The 19678-nt window shown below is 41.4% G+C and overlaps 2 protein-coding genes across 4 annotated transcripts; both read left to right on the forward strand.

Moving 5' to 3' along the window:
* Positions 1–1397: 1397 nt before the first annotated feature.
* Positions 1398–3682, forward strand: star (steroidogenic acute regulatory protein). Its single transcript, XM_034595925.1, has 7 exons — positions 1398–1583; positions 1679–1786; positions 1905–2035; positions 2146–2304; positions 2435–2619; positions 2767–2860; positions 2990–3682. Exons 1-7 carry the CDS (start codon positions 1520–1522, stop codon positions 3107–3109), a joined length of 861 nt encoding a protein of 286 aa, XP_034451816.1. The 5' UTR covers positions 1398–1519; the 3' UTR covers positions 3110–3682.
* A 1350-nt stretch (positions 3683–5032) lies between these two features.
* On the forward strand, positions 5033–17031 carry elmod3 (ELMO/CED-12 domain containing 3). Of its 3 annotated transcripts, XR_004614980.1 has the most exons (14): positions 5045–5134; positions 6995–7781; positions 9952–10023; positions 10119–10193; positions 10280–10349; positions 10712–10774; positions 10893–10981; positions 11442–11565; positions 11677–11799; positions 12000–12130; positions 12434–12510; positions 12634–12761; positions 13165–14759; positions 14912–17031. XR_004614980.1 is itself a non-coding variant. In XM_034595923.1 (13 exons), exons 2-13 carry the CDS (start codon positions 7680–7682, stop codon positions 13407–13409), a joined length of 1299 nt encoding a protein of 432 aa, XP_034451814.1. In that variant the 5' UTR covers positions 5033–5134; positions 6988–7679; the 3' UTR covers positions 13410–17031. The 3 variants fall into 3 exon arrangements, 2 of the variants coding, with proteins under 2 accessions (XP_034451814.1, XP_034451813.1); XM_034595923.1 differs by having other exon boundaries at positions 5033–5134; positions 6988–7781; positions 13165–17031; XM_034595922.1 differs by having other exon boundaries at positions 13165–17031.
* Positions 17032–19678: the final 2647 nt, after the last annotated feature.

Here is a 19678-nt window from a genome sequence, read left to right on the forward strand (position 1 = left end):
GTTTTCTGTCGTTTTGCACATTAGTAAACATACCAGTTGTCACAATATGTTACATCAAAAAGAATAACATTGATATTTAAGTTGGGTCACCATAGCTGAAAAATTACAGGTTCAGGCCTCAAAAGGGAAAGTGGCTTTCATTTGGAACTTCAGCAAAATCCTACATAGTCATGTAATTACTGGTTAGGTTTTGCTCCTGATTTCTGTTACTCAGAGTACAGTAGTTTCTAAATTCACTCTAAACCCTTGTGTTTCTGTAAAATTGGCTTAACCTCTTCTTACTTCCTCATTTAGGGTCCCAAAGACCACACTGCTGTACACTATGTGTAGCAATAATTATAATTTTGCAAAATAACTTTCCAAAATTCAACTAAATCTTATTTTCTCTTTTCTTCTCTTTCTCTTATAAAAGCTACTTTGTAAAGAAGAAGTGAAGCAGTAACCCATCATATTCAGATGTGATGACAATAAACCCTTGCTATACCGCAAATAAGGACATATGTCATGTTATATATGTTATATTTGCCATGCAGGAGCAAATACATGTCACATATTATATGCACATGATAATGTGACCTATATTTGGGGTCAATCAGTCTTCCTGTGAGGCCTTTTATGGACAAACGATAACAAAACAGTAATAATAAAAGTAAAATCAGCACCAATCACAGATGTAAAATTCATGAAATTCCACTGTATTTGACCTGAACTTAGAGACTCCGAACTTAAATAATGTATCTATTAGCTGACTTTTTACGTATGTCAGAATCATTCTTTTAAACAAATTAAGGGAAAGAAGTATCAAGGTGGTATCAAGGTTTATTTAAATAAAGAAAGCTATTAGTTGGTTTTTTTGGGGGGGGGGGGTTTTGAGATGTTAAAGATAGGCTGGTCCTTTCCACTCTGTGATAATGACACTAGAGATTTACATAGCTGAAACCAAGATATCAGGCGAATTGAAGCCAAACTGAATGAACTTTTTTGCCCTTAAATTCCACAGTGAGTGTTTAGGCTGTAATGAACCATGAAGGGATGGATGAGTCACTCAGGGTCTTTCCTACTGACCTCTCTCATCACTGAAGAAGTGAGTTCGTGCATGCGTGCGTGCGTGCGTGCGTGCGTGCGTGTGTGCGTGCGTGCGTGTGTGTGTGTGTGTGTGTGTGTGTGTGTGCGAGCAGTGGGCCTGGGCACTTGAGGTTATCTGACACAGTGATTGTGAGCGTCTGAGAAATGCTGGTCGTGTCCAACAGGCAACCTTGGTGACATGGGCGTTGGAACAGCGCGTGTTTATCTACGTGCTGATAGCGCGGCGGCCTTGTGAGCAGCGTTCATATATATACAGACACTCTCAGGGGCTTACAGACACAAATCCAATCCCTCTCTTCAGAGCACTTTCAACTGTTTGTCAACTTCTATCAAGAACCGATCTAACGATCAGCCAGATTCTAAACCTTTGTGATCCACTTTATTGCAAAGTTTTTTAGTTTTCTTAAAGCTGCTCAAATTCCTGTAAAAGAAAATGCTGCCTGCAACCTTCAAACTGTGTGCTGGCATCTCTTACCGGCATATGAGAAACATGACGGGTGAGTGAGAGAATCACTCTCTTTTGATTTACTGCGTGTGTAATCAATGGATTCAATATTTTAGAAACTGAAAGCTTCGTGTCTGTCTGTCTCAGGTTTGAGGAAGAATGCCTTGGTGGCCTTTCACCATGAGCTGAGCAGACTGGCAGGTCCAGGCCCCACTAACTGGATCAACAATGTTCGCAGACGAAGCTCCCTGCTCAGTGAGTTCGGAAATGAAATTAGACTTGATAGGACATGTAATACATCCTCGACATCCATTCAAATAATTGTGGAACATTAACAGATTCCTGATTCCTTGACTTACCAAATTGTTTTCAGGTTCTCGGATTAAAGAGGAGAATGGATACAGCGAGGAGGAGATGTCTTATGTGAAGCAGGGTGAGAATGCCCTGCAGAAGGCCATCAACATCCTCGGCGAGCAGGACGGCTGGACCACTGAAACTGTTGCTGTGAGTATTGAGATGGCACCGATGTAGTAGAATAACAGCTCACTGAAGTTTTGTCCGAATGTGACATTTGAAACAAGACACTTCCAGTATGTGTTGAAACCCCTCTGCAGGCAAACGGAGACAAAGTCCTGAGTAAGGTGTTGCCTGACATCGGGAAGGTGTTCAAGCTGGAGGTGATGCTGGAGCAACATCCTGACAACCTTTATGAGGAGCTGGTGGGGAACATTGAGAAAATGGGGGAGTGGAACCCTAATGTCAAACAAGTCAAGGTAAAAGAGTTGCAGTACCAGACGTCAGGGAAATGAATAGGGTGTTCAACACATCAGAAAAAGAGATATTCAAAAGTATGAAAATATCAATTTAAGACCACTGATATCATTTCACTATGGGATCACGCAGATCCTCCAAAAGATCGGCAAGGACACCATGGTGACTCATGAGATGTCTGGGGAGACGCCCGGCAACGTTGTGGGACCAAGGGACTTTGTCAGCGTCCGCTGTGTGAAACGCAGAGGCTCCGCCTGCTTCCTGGCTGGGATGTCCACTCATCATCCAAAAATGCCCGAGCAGAGGGGGGTAGTCCGGTGAGTCCAGGGGAGAGTCTTGTACTTGTTGCGAGCTCTCTTGTCCCTTTAAGAATTGATGGATGGATGCCAAGGAACCTGGCTATTTGTGCACAGTGGATGAATGGAGGCTGATTCAAATGATGTACAATTATTATGACTTTTCAGGGCGGAGAATGGGCCTACCTGTATAGTTATGAAGCCGTGTGCTGAAGACCCGAATAAGACCAAGTTCACCTGGTTACTGAGTCTAGACCTAAAGGTATATGACTGAATTTTCTTTTCCACTGTAATTTGCAAAAACCTTTACTACAAGTGAAAACTGTGTAAAAAATAACACCTTAACATCATGTTATCCATCTAACACTGGTTTTGTCTTTGTCGCACACAGGGCTGGATCCCAAAGACAATCATAAACAAAGTGCTCTCTCAGACGCAGGTGGACTTTGCCAACCACCTCAGGCAAAGGATGGCTAATAATGTTTCTATGGAGATGGCTCATGCCTGCTGACACAAGATGCCTCTTGAGCTTTGGCACAGTGCACTCAACAGGGGGAGAAAAAGCAACCCCTGCTCATTAAAAACCACATGAATCTGCTGATAGCTGCTGAACAAAATAATAAAAGAATTCAGAGAGCACTGAGGAGATGAGATGAAGGTGATTCTCATCTGAGATCTTTGGATAATCCTGAGCAGAAATGCTCATTTTCGATTGAAGAATGTATGGTTTTCTTGCCCTGATGAATAGAAAATGACACCAATCTTACCTTGATTGTTTTTGACACACTCGTCCACATCACTCTGCTGCACCTTGGCGGACACACAGAGCCAGTGTGAAGAGTAAAACACAAGCGGCACAGTGTTTCTCTCTGATGACATCCCAGTTATTGTCCCTCTCTCTGCAGTGAAACTTTTCATTTCAGTCTTTTATTTATTGCTAGTACATCACAGTGGCTGCCATGTGAATAAAAAAAACTCAAATGTCATTGATATTTATATTGTTATGTTTGTATAATGCTGTTGAAGAGGGGATTTTGGAGAATGATTACTCTGTTACGTCCTGATGCCTGAGAACTTCAATAAAAGCTCATCAAATATTTCAGCGAGCATGCCTTTTATATGTACATTTGAAAAGAGTGAAAACACAATCCATACGCATGTCTTGCTGTTGCTTGATGCGTTCTCAGGCTGACAGTCTGCCAGATCGAGCAGGTGTTTGGCCATTCACATGTGTGAGGGGCTCAGCAGCAAGGAGTTGCGCTGTGAGCCAGCAGCACATTCCCTGAGATCAAGTAACAGCACATCTCATCCCAAAGAGGAAATTATTGCCAGTTGTGCAACATTTTGTCCGATTTTTGTGTTGTTTTGATCCATCTAAAAATCTGAAACAGCCTCTTATGCACATCGTGGATGCAGAGCAGACTACAGGGGCCGAGCTGAGGTGTCACTCTCTGGCTGCTGGATGTTCACCAACTCGACTGCAGAATGAAGTAACGGTCATATACCGTTAAGGCCTTAAGGAGATGTCTGAGCTGTAATAGGAAGTTATGGCTGACTGCAACCTGTCAACTAGTGGCTCTTCTCTTATTCCTCTTAGACCTTTTTGGAGACTATAGGCCCAAATACCTATAGTTTGGTTGATCCAGCATGGTTATAACACAAAGTTCAGCAGAACAGTTCAGAGGGCCGGCTTGTGTAATGCAAAAACAAACGTTCCTTGAGAGAATGTTCCAGAGGGTAATAACTGACATCTGCTCGAAATCCTTCAAAATCTGAACATAAGCAGATGGGAGAAGGGTTGAAGCCACTCGCAGATCTTGTTCCATTATTGTATAATGAGACAAGCAGAGAAATTCTGGGGTGTAGGAAAGGGAAAATTATCCAGAGCTGATAAGTTATGTAATATGAGCAGGAAGACAAAACAAGCTATCTGGCAGTCATATTGAATCCCTGGCACCGACGACTGACTTGATTAAATCTTTTTTTTTTTGTGTCAAATATCCATCTGTGCGTTTTCTGACTGAAATTCAACTCCTAACACCAGCTTCGGTTTTCTGTCAGCGATAAATGTAGGCATTGTTTTAATTCAAATGATGATTATTGCACTTGATGGGGAAATGTATAAATAAATAAATGTAGAAATACAGAAAAAAATAATTGTAGAAACACAGACATACATATATAAATAAATAAATGAATAAGCATAGAATTACAGAAATAAATACAAAAATAAATGTAGAAATAAGTAAAGAAAAAGAAATACCCTTTTTTTCATCGCAAATTGTATGGATTTATTGATTTATATAAATGTGTTGTCCTTCCTACCAGGGAGCATTAAACAATGTCAAAGCTTTGTGAATGGGTGCAGTCAAAAAAGAAAATGTCAGAGAGAGAGAGAGAGAGAGAGAGAGAAATGACGTAATGAAGCTACAGTCCGACAGGAAACCACAAGTCCCAGGATGCACTTGCAAATACCGTGGCCACTGGACGGGGGAAGGGAAGCTGAGATTGGAGGGAGAAACAATCAGAAACTCAGGTACTTTTAAAAACGCTTCATAAAAACGCTTCAGTCACACAACAGGCGGCCGCACATCACGTTCAGTGTTGTATTTAATTCACGGTTCGCGCGGACGCAGATTTATCCGTGTGCTGCGTTTAGGGACCTGACTCCATCCCCGTTACACTTCAGTAGAAGCTACTCGGTTAGCCCGTTAGTTAGCCTGACAGCTGGCTATTCTCAGGCTAACCAGGTCCCAACTACTTGGCGCTGAATGGTATCCGTGCCATTCTCCTCCTCGCTGGCTGCAGGTGTATCTAGGCCGTCCCGTGCGCGCTAGATGCGGGTGTTGCATCCTCGGGTCGATGCCGGAGCGAAGCGGCGTCTTTGTGCCTGCGGGGCTGCTAGCATGTTAGCTGCCTCAGATCATGTTAGCTAGCTGATGTGAGGCTGAAGCTGTCAAAGCAGCGATGTGTGACAGGAGACCGCTGTCATCGCTCTAAACAAAGACTTTCACCTTGTGTTATCTGTCTTTTGTCTCCACGCTGTGCATGTACTCTGCAGTACTTCACTGTGACGCGAGTGCAAGTATGTTAAGTATTTTACAAGAGTAAAAGTAGAAATATCAGATCTAGAAAACTGCTATTTTACAAGTACAATCCATGCATTGAAGATGTCACTTTAATGAAAGTACCAAGGCAATGAAAAATAAAAATGTTCAGTGCAGGAAAAACTAACCCTCTGAGTCTAGCACTGCTGTATTATTGAATTATTATTATTTATGTGTAATCATCATCATCATTGTTGGAGCTCATTTTTGAAATATTTCCTTCTGTTGGCTACTTTATTCTATAACAATGCATCAGACTCCATAAGTTATGTCTTCATTGGTAAATCAATTTGATAACAAACTGCATTGTAGTTTATTAGAAGTATAATGCAGCATAAAATCAGTTTTGTGCCAAAAAAGCGATCTTCTGCCAGGAAGTGTCCGTCCACATGAAAGTTGGAAAACATTTGTGTTGTATTGCCACTTTGGTTTAAATCACATTAGGTAAAATAATTCAGACCCAAGGATAATTGCAAAGAGATTATTGCTTGATTTTTCTCTCTGTAAATCATGTTAATTACAAAAAAAACCACATTGGACATAAGCTACCAAACATACACATTGTTAAACAACTGTATCGTCTATAATCAGCTAGTTTCAAAACACTTTTTTGGCCACAAATGTGATTATTTGGTTATAAGTATCAGTATTAAAATTTCACAAATACATCCCTTTACTACTATCAGGGACATAAAGTTAAGTGTGAGTACAAGTTATGAGTGTTCTATCCAGATAAAAGCAGCTGTAGACATATACATAATATAGACAATACAGATTTAAGAGGCCAGACAATCAGATTCTTGCAATTGTTGACACAAGTACCTCATATTGTAATACAAGCACATTACTTGAGTAATTGTGCGTATAAAATTACTACATTTAGGTTGCTCTGCCCAAAAATAACACTAAAACATTATTACAAGGGTCAACATTTTGAGGTGATTCAGCTAATAAACCTTAGTTAAAGGAGACATTTTGTCTCATTGTAAAGGAAAATCACAGGTGCAACATAACATTAAACATTAGTGCTCTGCTGGCTCACTGGCATGACTGGGAAACTTGATTGATCTGAACTGGGCCATCGTTATAAAACTTAGTCGCATTAACTTACTGTGCAAAGTCAACGTATGTGATACATTTCTACAGCTTGATTGTTATTTCATATTATTATTATTATTATTATTGAACCCATATTTTGCTCCTTGCACCACCATGTACCATGTAGGTACTATTTGATATGATGTTTATTAATTTTGTGTAGTTAATACGTTTTTTGTTCTAGTTTTCAGATATTGAGAACATATGACAGCCCCTTCTCAGGACTCCGGCCATACAAGAACTCTATCCATGACCCACGTCTTACTGGACACCTGCAGCTCTTACTTTGCACATGTGCTGCCATTTCATATGAGGCTGAAGACATAACACAGCTTCGGTGCAAGAAACCTAATCTGCACCTGCACTAGTAGCTCTCAGTGCATACTGGATTTATCTTGAGTGCCAAAGTAATGAAGAGTCTAGGACAGGGAGAGCCCAGCCCTGAAAAGCAATGTCATCATCCAGCCTCTGTGCACCTCTGATAGGGCTGAGGAGTGAACCCACCAGCCAAGCAGATCTGTGGGGAAGAGGAAGGCGGAAACTTGTGTATTGATGGATATCCATTTCCTCCCATCAGCTCTTGTAGACGGATACCTGCACATCCCTCTCATTCAAGGTTACAATTTGGAGTAGCTAATCAAACCAGGCTCCCATCAACAACACACAATCACCGCTATCACACAGAAGATGATGTGCACAACGTGGATTTCTGTTGCCACTGACAGTTTTGTGAGATCATACTGATGACTGTGGACGTTGAGTTCTCTGTGTGTATGAGTAGAAAACTAGAAAAGCTTAGATACTTGCAGTCACTGCAAGGGTGCACTACAGAAACCATGGTGGTCCTTGCATCAGCTCCTCAGCACATCTCAGTCCATGACTTCAGAAGTCTGTAGAGGCTACAATCAGGAACACGCCCGCCAGCCAACACACTCGTATGCAATGGAAGAAGACATTGATGTCACATCACATACTGAGGTAACATTATTTTACCTTTTTAACCATTAAATCTCATTCCACAGCAATGTAACAAAATGGAAGTAAGCACTCTCTGACCACTTACCCTCAGGGATAAATGTTCCTGCCCTTCACCTCTGTTTAAGGTTCTATCACATGTGTTTAAGTTAAGGCTTTAGGTCAACAGTTCCCCCTCCACTTTAGCTGTAATCTCTGGTCAGGCTTGTTTGGCATGTTTCCATGGCAGCAGCTGACAGGGCATTTCCCTTATCCACAGCTTGGCTTCCTAGCCATAACATTACCTCTTGCTCTCTGGCCTCTAGCCTTGTGTATTGCTCTTTTTGTAAACAGTTGGTACCTAGTAGTACAGACAGGTGACAAATTAAAGGAGGAACCAACATTAAGTGTCTTAGTGAGGTGTTGGGTCAACATGTGCCACCAGAACAGCTTTATACTACACCTTGGTGCAAATCTCTGAACACTACTCCTCCATCAATTGGTGTTTAGGTGGTGGTGGAGAGATCTGTCTGACATGTTGGTCCAAAGTCTCCCTTAGCTGTTCAATTGGGTTTAGATCTGGTGACTGCAAAGGCCATAGCACATTATTTGCATCATTTTTATACTCATCAAACCATGCAGTGGCCTCTCGTGCCCTATGGAAGAGACCAATCCCACCAAGATAGCAATGTTTCATCAATGGATAAAGGTGCCCACTCAACAGCATTGTATTTTGCTGTTATGCTTCCCTCTAAGGGGACAAGTGAACTCAATCCATGACAGTAAAATGTCCCCCACAGCTTAACAGAACCGCTGGATCCCCTCAGTTTATGGGCCAGGCATTCAGGCCTGTAGAGCTTCTTGCAGGGTCTTCAAAAGTCTAAAACTCAATAATTCAAGGCCTTAAATATGTCTTAAATCTTAAATATTAAACACTAGGTCTTAAATACATTGAGGTTAGTCTTAATTATGTTAACGCTCATTTAATGCTACCTCCATCATGCTGTAAAATTAGCTTTTTTTCCCGAGAAATGTTTTGCCTGCAAAGTTTTTTATGTTTCTGGGATTTAATTCTTTCTCAGTGATGGAAATATTAGCACCTTGTAATAAAACTACAAACAACGTGAAACCGAATATATCTCAATACACTGGGCTTAGCTGTGGAAAAGAAGATGGAGACCTTCTGTCTTTGCCTGTAGTTTGTTAGATAACATGTTGTTTCAAGGGGTAGTCTCTACCTGACTACTTCAACTTATCTTCAGTTATGGTGAAATGGAAGTAATTCTAGAACTCTAAATATTCCTTTGTGTTTGTTGTACCTGACATTGGTCTTAAAGTTCATTCCTTATCGTCTTAAAACCTCTTTCATTTTATCTTAGTGAAACCTGCCGAAACCCTGCTCTTAGTGTAAGCCACACAAGCACGCACCCACTTGTGGAGATCATGGAGAAGGATGACTCATCTGACCATATCGCCTTTCTCCACATCTCTGTAGACCAGTGCCTCTGGTTTTTGCACCACTGAGCGCTCATGTGTGATCGTCTTTGTAATGAGAGGTTTTTGCACTGCAGCTCTACCATAAGATCTCTCTCTGTATAACCGTCGACGGACTGTTCCTGCTGATCTGATCACTTCCTGCATTGACATTCACCCGAGGAAGAGATGCTCATCTGCTTTTCCTTACATGTCTCTCAAATGCACGAGCATCACAGTCATCAAATGTGAGCAGTGTCAACCACAATTTCCGAACCTATTTACTGACTGTCTGTGTCCCATAGATCTAAATGCAGATGTCAATTAAGTCAGTGCTCCTACTGAAACATTGGCCAGTTGAGCATCTTTGTGACTGAAACTCCTGCCAACAATACATCTTCTTTCAGAGTCTTTTGAAGTCTTTTTCCATATTGTTGCAAAATCTGAATTAGCTTATCAGATCAGAATTTCCCTACTACCATGCAGTGCACCAGTATAGAAGCATCTGAATGTATTATGTTTCTCCACTCACTTAATCAGGTTTAATTTTCACCTGTCTATCTGTACTCTGCTTTAATGAATGAAATTCCATAGTTTAAAAAGAAGCGTACGATGTGGTGCACTGCAGTCATGATGGATTGCCTGTTTTTAAAAGGAGTACAAGCTGAACTATTTTTACATTGTGTACATGTCTGATGCATCTGCTCTCTGTGGCTGCTAGGGTCTGAATGGTTTGTCCTGTGAATGTAAACCATTAGAGGAGATCACCAATGGACACTCCAATCATAAGCCTGTGAGTACAGCTAAAATCACCTCATTGATCCATTGTTCCATCTATCAATTATTTTTCTTTTTCATTTACCTTAACTTACCTTTTTGACTTGACAGGTCATGAATGGACTGATTATTGGTCATAATGTCAAAGACCACACGAACGGCAGCGCACCACTCAGATCCCTGCCGGTAATTTTCATTTCATTCTTAGTCTTTCACTTAAACCAACACGACCCTCCTCATGTAAGGTGACTCATTTTGTGATTATTGTCCAGATTTCAGCACTGAAGCAGAATGGTCTACTGCAGACCCTGGCGGCTGGAGGGGACCAGCCGAATCCCACAGGTAACACACATACTCTCACACAGCCTCTCTTTAGTCTCGCATCCTCTTCCCACAGGAATTTGTGAGTGTATCCTAGATACCAGGCGGCTGTGGCAACTAAAACCTCCCTCAGGAGCGAAGGTTGTCTGCTCAGAGGAAGAATAGAGTCTCACTGGTTGCCTGAATTATGAAGGTCTTGGAGAGGAAGGATTTATGTCTGAGAATGAACTGGGTGTCAGCCATTGTTCTATAGCTCAATATCTAAGTAGATGCTCATCCTCTTTCAGTGTTGTAGCTGGTGAAATGAGTGTGTGTGTGTGTGTAGACGACATGTGAAACTATAGATTGAATTCGTTTTCTCACCTTCGTGATTCTCTCAACAGAGGAAAATGTGGAGTTGGAAAAGGCCAGAGAGGAGTGGGAGGCTCTGGAGAACGTTCAGCCAGGTCAGATGCCTCTCGCTGTTTCCCCTGTAGGCATCGAAATGAACAGATGACCTTGTTGGTTTTGTTTTGTCTGTGATCTGATGATCTGAAAGAATAACCCAATGTAATATTCCCTCAGCTCTCACTGAGGACTCAAACCCAACCCCGCTCATCTCCTTCAATGAAGCCTTGCAGTACTTCCAGACAACAGACCTTGGGGACTTGCTTGTAAGAAATGCTTCATACCTTAAATTAAAAGATGATAACTGTTTGTAAAATAATGTCAAGTCTCAAATGATATCGGAGAATGTGATGGTGGACATTTCCATTATTTTTATCTGTGAAACAACTTTGTGGTGTAAAAGCTTCCTGGGGATGGAAAGTTGAAACAGGTGGAGGAAGTGGAGTTTGCATAACAAATTCAAAGCAAATCAGAACCAAATTTTACTCAAATAAAGACTTGGGTTCGTTTTAGTGTGATGAATGAAGTGAGTGGGTGAGAGAGAGAATTGTCCTTTATCAGTTGTAGCTTCTAACAGCAGGAGACACCCTCAGATAGATCAATAAACTGTACATTCAAAAATCGATTGAATTAGTTGTGGATTTGCTTAAGAATTGCCCTGATAGCTAACTAGTGAACTGTAATTTTAAAGCGGTCATGTATTTTTGCTGTCTGCTCCATCTGTAGAAGAACATCCAGCCAACCATTCGCAGGACAGGTCTGGCTGCTATCACTCACTTCCTCTTTGGACCTCCACGACTGCACCGGGAACTCCTGGAGGAGAGAGATCTGGTCTTTGCCATCGCACAATGTGAGTGTGTGTTCGCAGGGCCTGTAGTAGTCCTGCCACATGTCAAACTCACAAGTTTCTTGACCAAACCACTGATTTTGCTTTTGCACATTTATGTGTTCGTTTCTCTAGGCCATGTGGACAACAGCCAAACAGTCCATATGCGTGTCCTGCAGAGCATTTATAAGAGGCTGATTGGCAGCAGGCTGGACTGTCCTCGCTATGGGGCACACTGGGAAAACATTGGCTTTCAGGGTGAGACTTTGTACCCTCCTTCACTATAAATACAGCACATCAGGTCTGTGGGTGCTCATGTTAAATGGTATGTCATAGGTAGTAATTGTTATTAGCAAAGGATCTGTATGCAGGATTACTTACAGTTCACAACATCAAACAAGGAAAAACTAAAACAAATTGTTGTTGTATCATCTGTCTTGGTGTTCCTGTATTCGCAGGTACAGACCCGGCCACTGACCTACGTGGCACCGGTTTCCTGGGACTGATGCACACTCTTTACTTTGTGATGGACCCAGAGACTCTGCCTCTGGCTCGAGACATCTACAAGTTATCACAGCACCCTACACAGGTATCACAAGATCATAAAGACACTCCTGTAAGGCAGTTCGTTCATGCCAGAGTCTGCCATTGTGTGTATGCTTGAATGTGTTGTATTAAATGAAAATTAGTTTAACTTTGGGCAACTGATTCCGGTATAAGATTTCACTAATAAAGTCCTCTCACTCATGAGGCATGCTGCTGTGTTGCTGACCCTGACCTTTGTTCTCCCTGCAGAGGGAACTAGAGCCAAAACCAGAAATGACTTTCTCCTGTGACCTTTGTATGTAGTCTCTGTGGACCTAAGTTCCCTTGTGTATTTCTTCTACTTCAGAACTTTCCATTTAGTGTGATGTCAATCAACATGACCCGCATTGCTCTACAAGTACTCAGAGAGGAGGCCTTGTCCAAGTGAGTCACCGCTCCCCAGCTGTTGTTTTACCACATCTTCTGAAGTGTGTGTCTGGTTTACCGTGTAGTTTCAACCTGAATCTCTTCACACCAAATGCTCTGCTCTGTGTTTGGTTAAAACAGGGAGTGCAATCGACGTCAGCAAGTAGTTGGTGTACTGAATGAGTTCTACGTTGCCACGTACCTGCACCTGTACCAACTGTGGAAGACCCAACAGAAGACCATTGCTGACTCTGGCTTTGTACTAAAAGGTAGAGGAAATGGCAGATTGTTTCAACTATGAGTAAGCACACATAAATCTATAACCAAACTGTGGGAAGTCTATTGTGAGTCACACAATGTTAAAAGGGGGCCATTGTCTTTACCAACTGTATCTGTAATCAGGCTATGAACTTACATATGAAGTTGTAGACAGCAGCTGGTTAGCTTGTCACAAAGAGGGAAAACTGTAAAACTACTAGCCTGGCCCAGTAGCCATCTTCTAACTCAAGAAAGGGAATGGAGATTTATATTTTCCAATAAATGCTTCTATTTCCAATCCCTTCTTTAAAGCATGAGTCACATTGATATGCATTGAACTCTGAGAAACGCAGCTAAACACAGATTGTCATCCCGGCATGAGTCCCACAGTTTCTGTGTTTTCTAACCCTTTAGAAGTGGAGCTGTTTGCCAAAAAGAATCCCAAGCAGATGCTACGCCGACTAGAGGTCTTCCTGAAAGAGAGGCAGGCAGTTGGAATCCCCCGCGGGACGTCGTCAGACCCTCAGGCCCAACAGCCTTCTCCCAGCCTGGGGGAACGAGGGGCCAGAGCCGCGGCGGGAAGCAAGGGAAGGGACATGCACTTCACAGGAGTGTGTGATCTACCACCAGACATGGAGGGAGAGGCCAGACTCATCTAAGCTTGACTTTGTGTGAATGTGCGTGTGTGTGAGCAATCCTGCGTGTGGGTATATCTATTAGTGTAATTGCGAGTGGCTTACTCAGAGAGCTAAGAGAACCCCACCAGACCCTGATCTAGGCCCTGCTTTCTGAACCTTTTTCAAACACTTCCACTCTTTCCCTTGCTGCTGGGGTGTTGCACTTTGATCAGATTATGCTTTGGGGGGGGGGGGGTCTTTCAGAGTTATATTTGTTTTTTTATTAATTTATTTTTTTTAAACAGAGAACAGTTGAATATAAAGAGCTTAAAAAGGTCAGAAACACAATGTGTCACAAAAACAACAAGAAAGTGAATATTTGCACTTTTCTGTGGATTTTAGCCAAATTCTCGTGGTGAAACTCAACCTGCCTAGAAGTCCAAAACAAGGATCTCTCAGTCAGGTTATGTTGGCAGTACAGAGGCTGGGACAAGGCAACAAGTGGCCTTTTTGAAAGGCTTGGCTGTCTGTCCTACTCCAAGTTACCGCTCCATCACATGAGCATGCTAACGGCCCGTAATACAACAGAGAGCAGTGTTGTTTGGCGTTTTGTTGCGTGCCCTGTTAACTAAACTAAGATAAAGATATATATCAGGTTCAAGCCCTTCGATAGAGCGAACACAAGCAAGGTTTCTCTCAGCATGAGTCGGGGAGCGGCAGGTAGCTAACCCTGAGAGGTTGCAGAAGCTTTTGTGCAGGTAACAGAAACTGCAGGTTTACGCTGTTCTCAAAAAATCGTACACAGTAGGCGTTGAATGCAGCTTGCTTTGAAGGTCTAATCACTTTGCATTCTCTACCAGTGTGAATGAGATAAACATTATATGAAAGATGTACAAGAAAGAATGCTCAGTCCAGATGTGTGGTGGTATAGCCAGTTGTTGGTGTGCTCATTGTGTCTGTTGCTAGAGGCGTGATAGACTAGGTCCAGAGCTCCCACTTAATATGGGGGAATATATTTTAAATAATTTAAGAAAATAACTATTCTTGTCCTTTCTGAAGGGACAGCTGTCGTAATGTCACCATTATACAGTTCTACTTCAGATTTTTGTTATGAAACTGATGGCTGAGTGTCCGTGTGAAGGATTTTTAACACTGTTAAATTCCAGCAGGACATCTGAAAGTCTTCTGACTAAAATCTTGGTTGAAGCCAAGGAGACACTTCATAACAGAGTCAGTGTGCTTGGCTTGGTCCCAGCTGAAGTCAAAGGTCTGGTATGAGCTTTCTCTACATTCCGTTACAAAGCATGTGATTGTAATTTTTTTGACCAGTTTAATAAAAGTTTATTTGTGTGTATGAGTGTGCGTGTGCGTGCGTGTGTGTGTGTGTGTGTGGTGTCAGATGGATGAGCTGATATTGATGAAGGGTGCCTCTCCAAGGAGATGTATGGTACAGTATGCAATCCCAGCTCTTACTCAATGATAATCAAAACGATAGTGCTGTGTGACGATAGAAATCGTTCCTAACTTCAGGGTTTGTGTGCAAGTGTGTGTGTGTGTTGTATGACAGGAACTGACTACAAATGGGGTGCTTTCCGCTGCACACAATAAGCCAGCTTTACTAAGTACTTGATCCATCCAGCTGCAAAGACGGTACTTTTTTCATTTTTGAAAAAATGGTACATAGCATTGCTGAAGAAAAATTGTTAACACTTTAACTGGTTTGCTTTAAAAAAAAAAAACAGATGGACACAGCTGGTCTCAGTGGCTCTGTGGCCGAGAATGGGTCGAGCTCCTCTGCAAAGCTGGTCACTGCTGTGTGCTGACGTGAAACCTCCTCCCATCATCGTAGTCTCAATCTGTAGCATGTTCAGGTAGCACTAGTACTGTAGCATACTATAGCCTCCTCCTCTTCGTAAAAAGCTTGTTGATGTCATGTCTCAGTTACAGTCTGTAGTGTCAGTGAGTGCGCAAACTGTTACTACTATAGCACATTCATTTCATTCGTTCATCAAGCCTCCTCCAGTAGACACTTGTTTAGGTGGCACAGTGTATGTTCTGCAGAGATGTGGGATAGGCCTGACCTTGTCTTCTAAGAAGGTGACGGTAAAAAAAAACGGTGCCTACATCCAGCGGAGCCGTGCGGGGTAGAATGCTCGTCTGTCCTTTTTTTTTTCTTTTTTTCTTTCATTTGAGCCATCGTGCCACAGTAGACTTCCTCCATTCATGTAACGCAGTTAACAGAGTTGTTGTGACCCCTTAAAACATGCAGGCCTAATGGATATATACATTAAAGGAAACACAGGCATGTAAATTTTCAATGTCAACATCTACTCCGATAATCGTTCTTTGCCATCTCCGACATTTAACTTCGAAAAACGAGCTGATGTACTTTTGCCAATTGTTTGCAAGTGTTTTGATTGATCAGGAAAATTTGCACTGTTGTAGATCTTTGATAGTATGTGTGACGTATGCAAGAGAGAACGGGCCATCTTCAATAGCCATAATGTTCGTTATCATCACCCGCCTCATGGAACGGATTTCCCTCCTCGCTCTAAAAAGTTGCACCACAGATATGATCTTGCGTTTAGTTTTATTAAATTTTAAACTGAGGAGCAGTACAGTGTATGTAAATCAGGAAGTTTGTATATAGAGAATTAATGATTGTAACTGTATGATTGTCTGTAGGGCATTATACTAAAACACATTGCTTACCTCAAGACTTGAGACAAATCTCTCCTTTCTCTCTCCTGACGTTTGTTTGGCCGCCCAGTCCGACACTTCTCTTTTTACGTTCCCTCGTACGCAGGCCTTCGCTCATACCAATTGGATATTTTATATAATGTATATTCAGCACCTGAAGCACTACATGATAACAAACTAACGCAAAAGCTGGTCAATGTTACGTGTATTCTATTTAGAGACACATTTATAGACACTATATAGGCCCACACATGCTCTGATGCACACATGCAGATATGAAATCCTTTTTAAAAACGACCTATAATTGGCTGATGTTTGCCATGTTGAAATAAGCTGAGTTCTCTTGTGGCTTCAGTGATAGTAAAGTATACTTTTGCTGTTTTTAAGTGTTGGGTGTCAGGAAAACACTGATGAGCAATCTGTCTTTACAGCTACAGTCACAAACATACTTCAATATATAAATAGGCTTGATTAGCAGTCATAATACTGTGTATGCTTCGACCTTGGTATATATTCAGTATCCAAAACAAGGCCTGATTTATCCTCATGTTACCAAAAACTTTATTTTCAGCAGTCGGAATTACTCATATTATTATGCATTGATCATCATTTGGAATCTCCTCAGTTGTGAAACCAGAACCAAGAGAAAGAAAAAATCAAACAAAAAAAGAATATATATATATAAACGGGTTCTTGCAGGATGTCGGATGCTCTGAGAGGTGTGGTCTGAAGTTCTGCTTCCTACAGCAGCAACTCGGCAAATACAATCACTTATCTCAATATCCTGTGCTTTATATGAAGGTGTTTTACTGTTGCCGTTGTCGTCATGTCCCTCAGAGCATTTTATGACTGTACCTTGATTGTAGAAGCCCTATTTTATACTGAGAGTTATTTCAGAATACAGTATGTGCTGTTGTACATTAAATGTATTGTATGGAGAAAGCTAAATAAATGCTGTTAAAAAACGATATAGTTCTGTGTGAAATCACTGAATCCTCCTTGACTTTCTGTTGAATCTAAACGATTGTACTGGCTTGTGCTTAACTCCATATAAAGTTCACTATGCATTCTACATTGTTATTGTATACATATACGTTTTTTCATTTGGTACTTTTTCCCAATTAGTATACAAAAAAATCTATGTACTTGACTTTTTACAAACAAAAAATACATATAAGGGTATGAACATCTGTCATAAAGTGAAATTAATTATTAAAGAGAGCAAACTGTTTTCTTTAATATTTAATTGCTATTTTTTTCACACGTCAGGGTTTTCTCAACCAACAATCCAAACCTATTAATCCATTTTAGTTTTGTAGATTCATATTATTTTGGTCAACAATTGATTTACTTTTTTGCAAGGAGCATTTTTAAAAGAGTCAGCACCTTCCTTCTGTGAAATGTAGTGTTGAGTAGTATTGTGCTGTACATCAACATTTGTCAGCACTCCTACATGTCAGAATCACTGTGTGTGTGTGTGTCTGTAAGTGTGTATCTGATGCTTATATTGATTACAAAATTATTCACCATCATATGATATAAGTGACTTTGTAAAGAAGTTGCAATGAAGTTGACTGGAGTTATTGCTGCATCCTATAGGAATATACACCCGACCATAAACTTGTATAGATTGAAAAATTATTTATGAGTGAAATCTTGACATTACTATATAGCCAGAAAAATTGCAACTAAGAAGAGACACAATCTACAGCTCATTTAGATTAACCAATCATTAGTCATCATATTATATAAATGACATCTTGATGATGTCATTATGAAATGGCATTATTACAATATGAATTAATAAATGGTTTGATTGGGGTCCTTAAAGTGCACACAGGGTATATGCATTGCCCCTCTGATGCTTTTCATCTGGATTGTTTGTAGTGAGATCCAGCTTCTCTCTACTTTAGCCACTAGAGTGCACACTTTGTGCACATAAAGATCCCAACTCAGATGATCAGGGCTGTGAGCAAACATATTGTACAGGTGCTTAATTCACACAGAGTTTATGTATTGTTGTAATGCAAAATACTAAATGAATAATCTGTCAACTCTTGTCTATTCAGCAAAAGCTCAAGTTTGATTTACATATCACAGCACGCTTCCCTACCTCTGCTCTCTGTGCAGCGTCAGCTAACTCCCATGAAATCTAAACCTAATCCTTATTCAATCTTGCTTTGGTTGTTTAGCTAGAAGTGAACCTCACGAGTTCCTGTCGTGCAGCGTCTCCAGGATGAAGCAAGAATACTGGCAGGCTGTGCACACACTGTTTAAACTGTTCTCAGCCTGTGCCTCATCTTTCATCGGGAAAAACAAATCACTGAAATGTCACAGAAACAAAGTTATTGTACAAACCCTTCCCAGAACCAAGTAGAGGTATTTGATCTGACGAAAGGGGATTTTTGGTTGTGTGTCAAATAACCTTGGGACGCCTCCAAAGGAATCTTGATGCTGCATGTTTCTACATCTGCGATTAATCAGACCCGTGGCTCCAGTCCCACAGAGCCAGATGACTGGGCTGTGGTGGACCTGCTGAATCACTGCACACACAGGATGGAAAAAATATTTCAGCTAACTTTTTATCACCGATCTGAGATGAAATCACTGTTCCAAAAGCAGTTTTTCATATCTGCTTATTGTCTGTAGTACAGTCCGTTCTTGCATCAGGGTTTTTTCATCGTGCACGTGCGGCGCAGAGCTCAAAGAGGTCACTCAGGAGCCCTTCAGAGGGTTAATGTAAAACTCAGAAGGGAGTCAGGCATCAGATATCCATACTGGACTGTTGTAGCATCTGGGTGCTCAGAGAGAATGAAGAGGAACCAGCAAGATGGAGCTTTTATAAATCTGTCTCCATTTGTACCTAGTGAGCCTGCTGGATTACAGCATTTTTCTCTCCCTCTTACTCCCGCCTTCCCTCCCCCAACTCTCTTCCCCTCTCTCTCTCTCTGATGTCATTGTTGCCTGCTCAGTAGATGCTGACGCTCAGCTCAAGGCTGCGCTCTCAGACTCAACTTAATGATGCTGGCTGCTTTTGCTGACCAATAGGAATATACAGATAGGAATAAAAAAGTGATGTCAGGTTCATTACAACCCAAGTCCATAAATTGTCCGTGATATGTGTTCGTCTGTGTTGCAGTTAAACTGTGTGTGTTGAGGCCTGTCGTACTCAGGGTCACTGACCCTCTTCTCTCTGTCATCCATCATCCGTGGTGTCTCTCTTCTGGTTTTGCTGACGGCCAAAATATGCAGAATCGTCTTGGAAGAACAAGTCCTCGCTCTGATGTGATTTACTGTCTGAATAGTAATTATGTGAGTGACAGGGGAGGACGGGAGTTTTAGCCACGTGTCCTTAAGGAAGCACTTATCTACTTATGAAGGTATTATTAGCAAACATGTATTAGAAGTCAAAGTAACAACGGAAAGGCCACTGTCAGCGTCAAAATGATAAATAATGACAAACAAAGTAAGTGGACTGCAGTAACATATTCTGCTACTATTAGCTGGTGGTGTGGCGGTGGTAAGGCGGCGGAGAGTTTATAAAATATTATGCATTATGATGGATTATCACTATATAAAATACATAGCTTGATCATGCATCATCAATCAAG

The sequence above is a fragment of the Hippoglossus hippoglossus genome, chromosome 9 (assembly GCF_009819705.1).
Source record: "Hippoglossus hippoglossus isolate fHipHip1 chromosome 9, fHipHip1.pri, whole genome shotgun sequence".
NCBI lineage: Eukaryota > Metazoa > Chordata > Actinopteri > Pleuronectiformes > Pleuronectidae > Hippoglossus > Hippoglossus hippoglossus.

Excerpts from the sequence above, each read along its gene's own strand:
- elmod3 (XM_034595923.1), top strand. The coding sequence starts at position 7,680 with ATGACTTCAGAAGTCTGTAGAGGCTACAATCAGGAACACGCCCGCCAG. Across the intron at positions 10,350-10,711 it reads GGACCAGCCGAATCCCACAG|AGGAAAATGTGGAGTTGGAA; the intron begins GTAACACACATA and ends TTCTCTCAACAG. Across the intron at positions 10,982-11,441 it reads CAGACCTTGGGGACTTGCTT|AAGAACATCCAGCCAACCAT; the intron begins GTAAGAAATGCT and ends CTCCATCTGTAG.
- star (XM_034595925.1), top strand. The coding sequence starts at position 1,520 with ATGCTGCCTGCAACCTTCAAACTGTGTGCTGGCATCTCTTACCGGCAT. Across the intron at positions 2,036-2,145 it reads GGACCACTGAAACTGTTGCT|GCAAACGGAGACAAAGTCCT; the intron begins GTGAGTATTGAG and ends ACCCCTCTGCAG. Across the intron at positions 2,620-2,766 it reads GAGCAGAGGGGGGTAGTCCG|GGCGGAGAATGGGCCTACCT; the intron begins GTGAGTCCAGGG and ends ATGACTTTTCAG.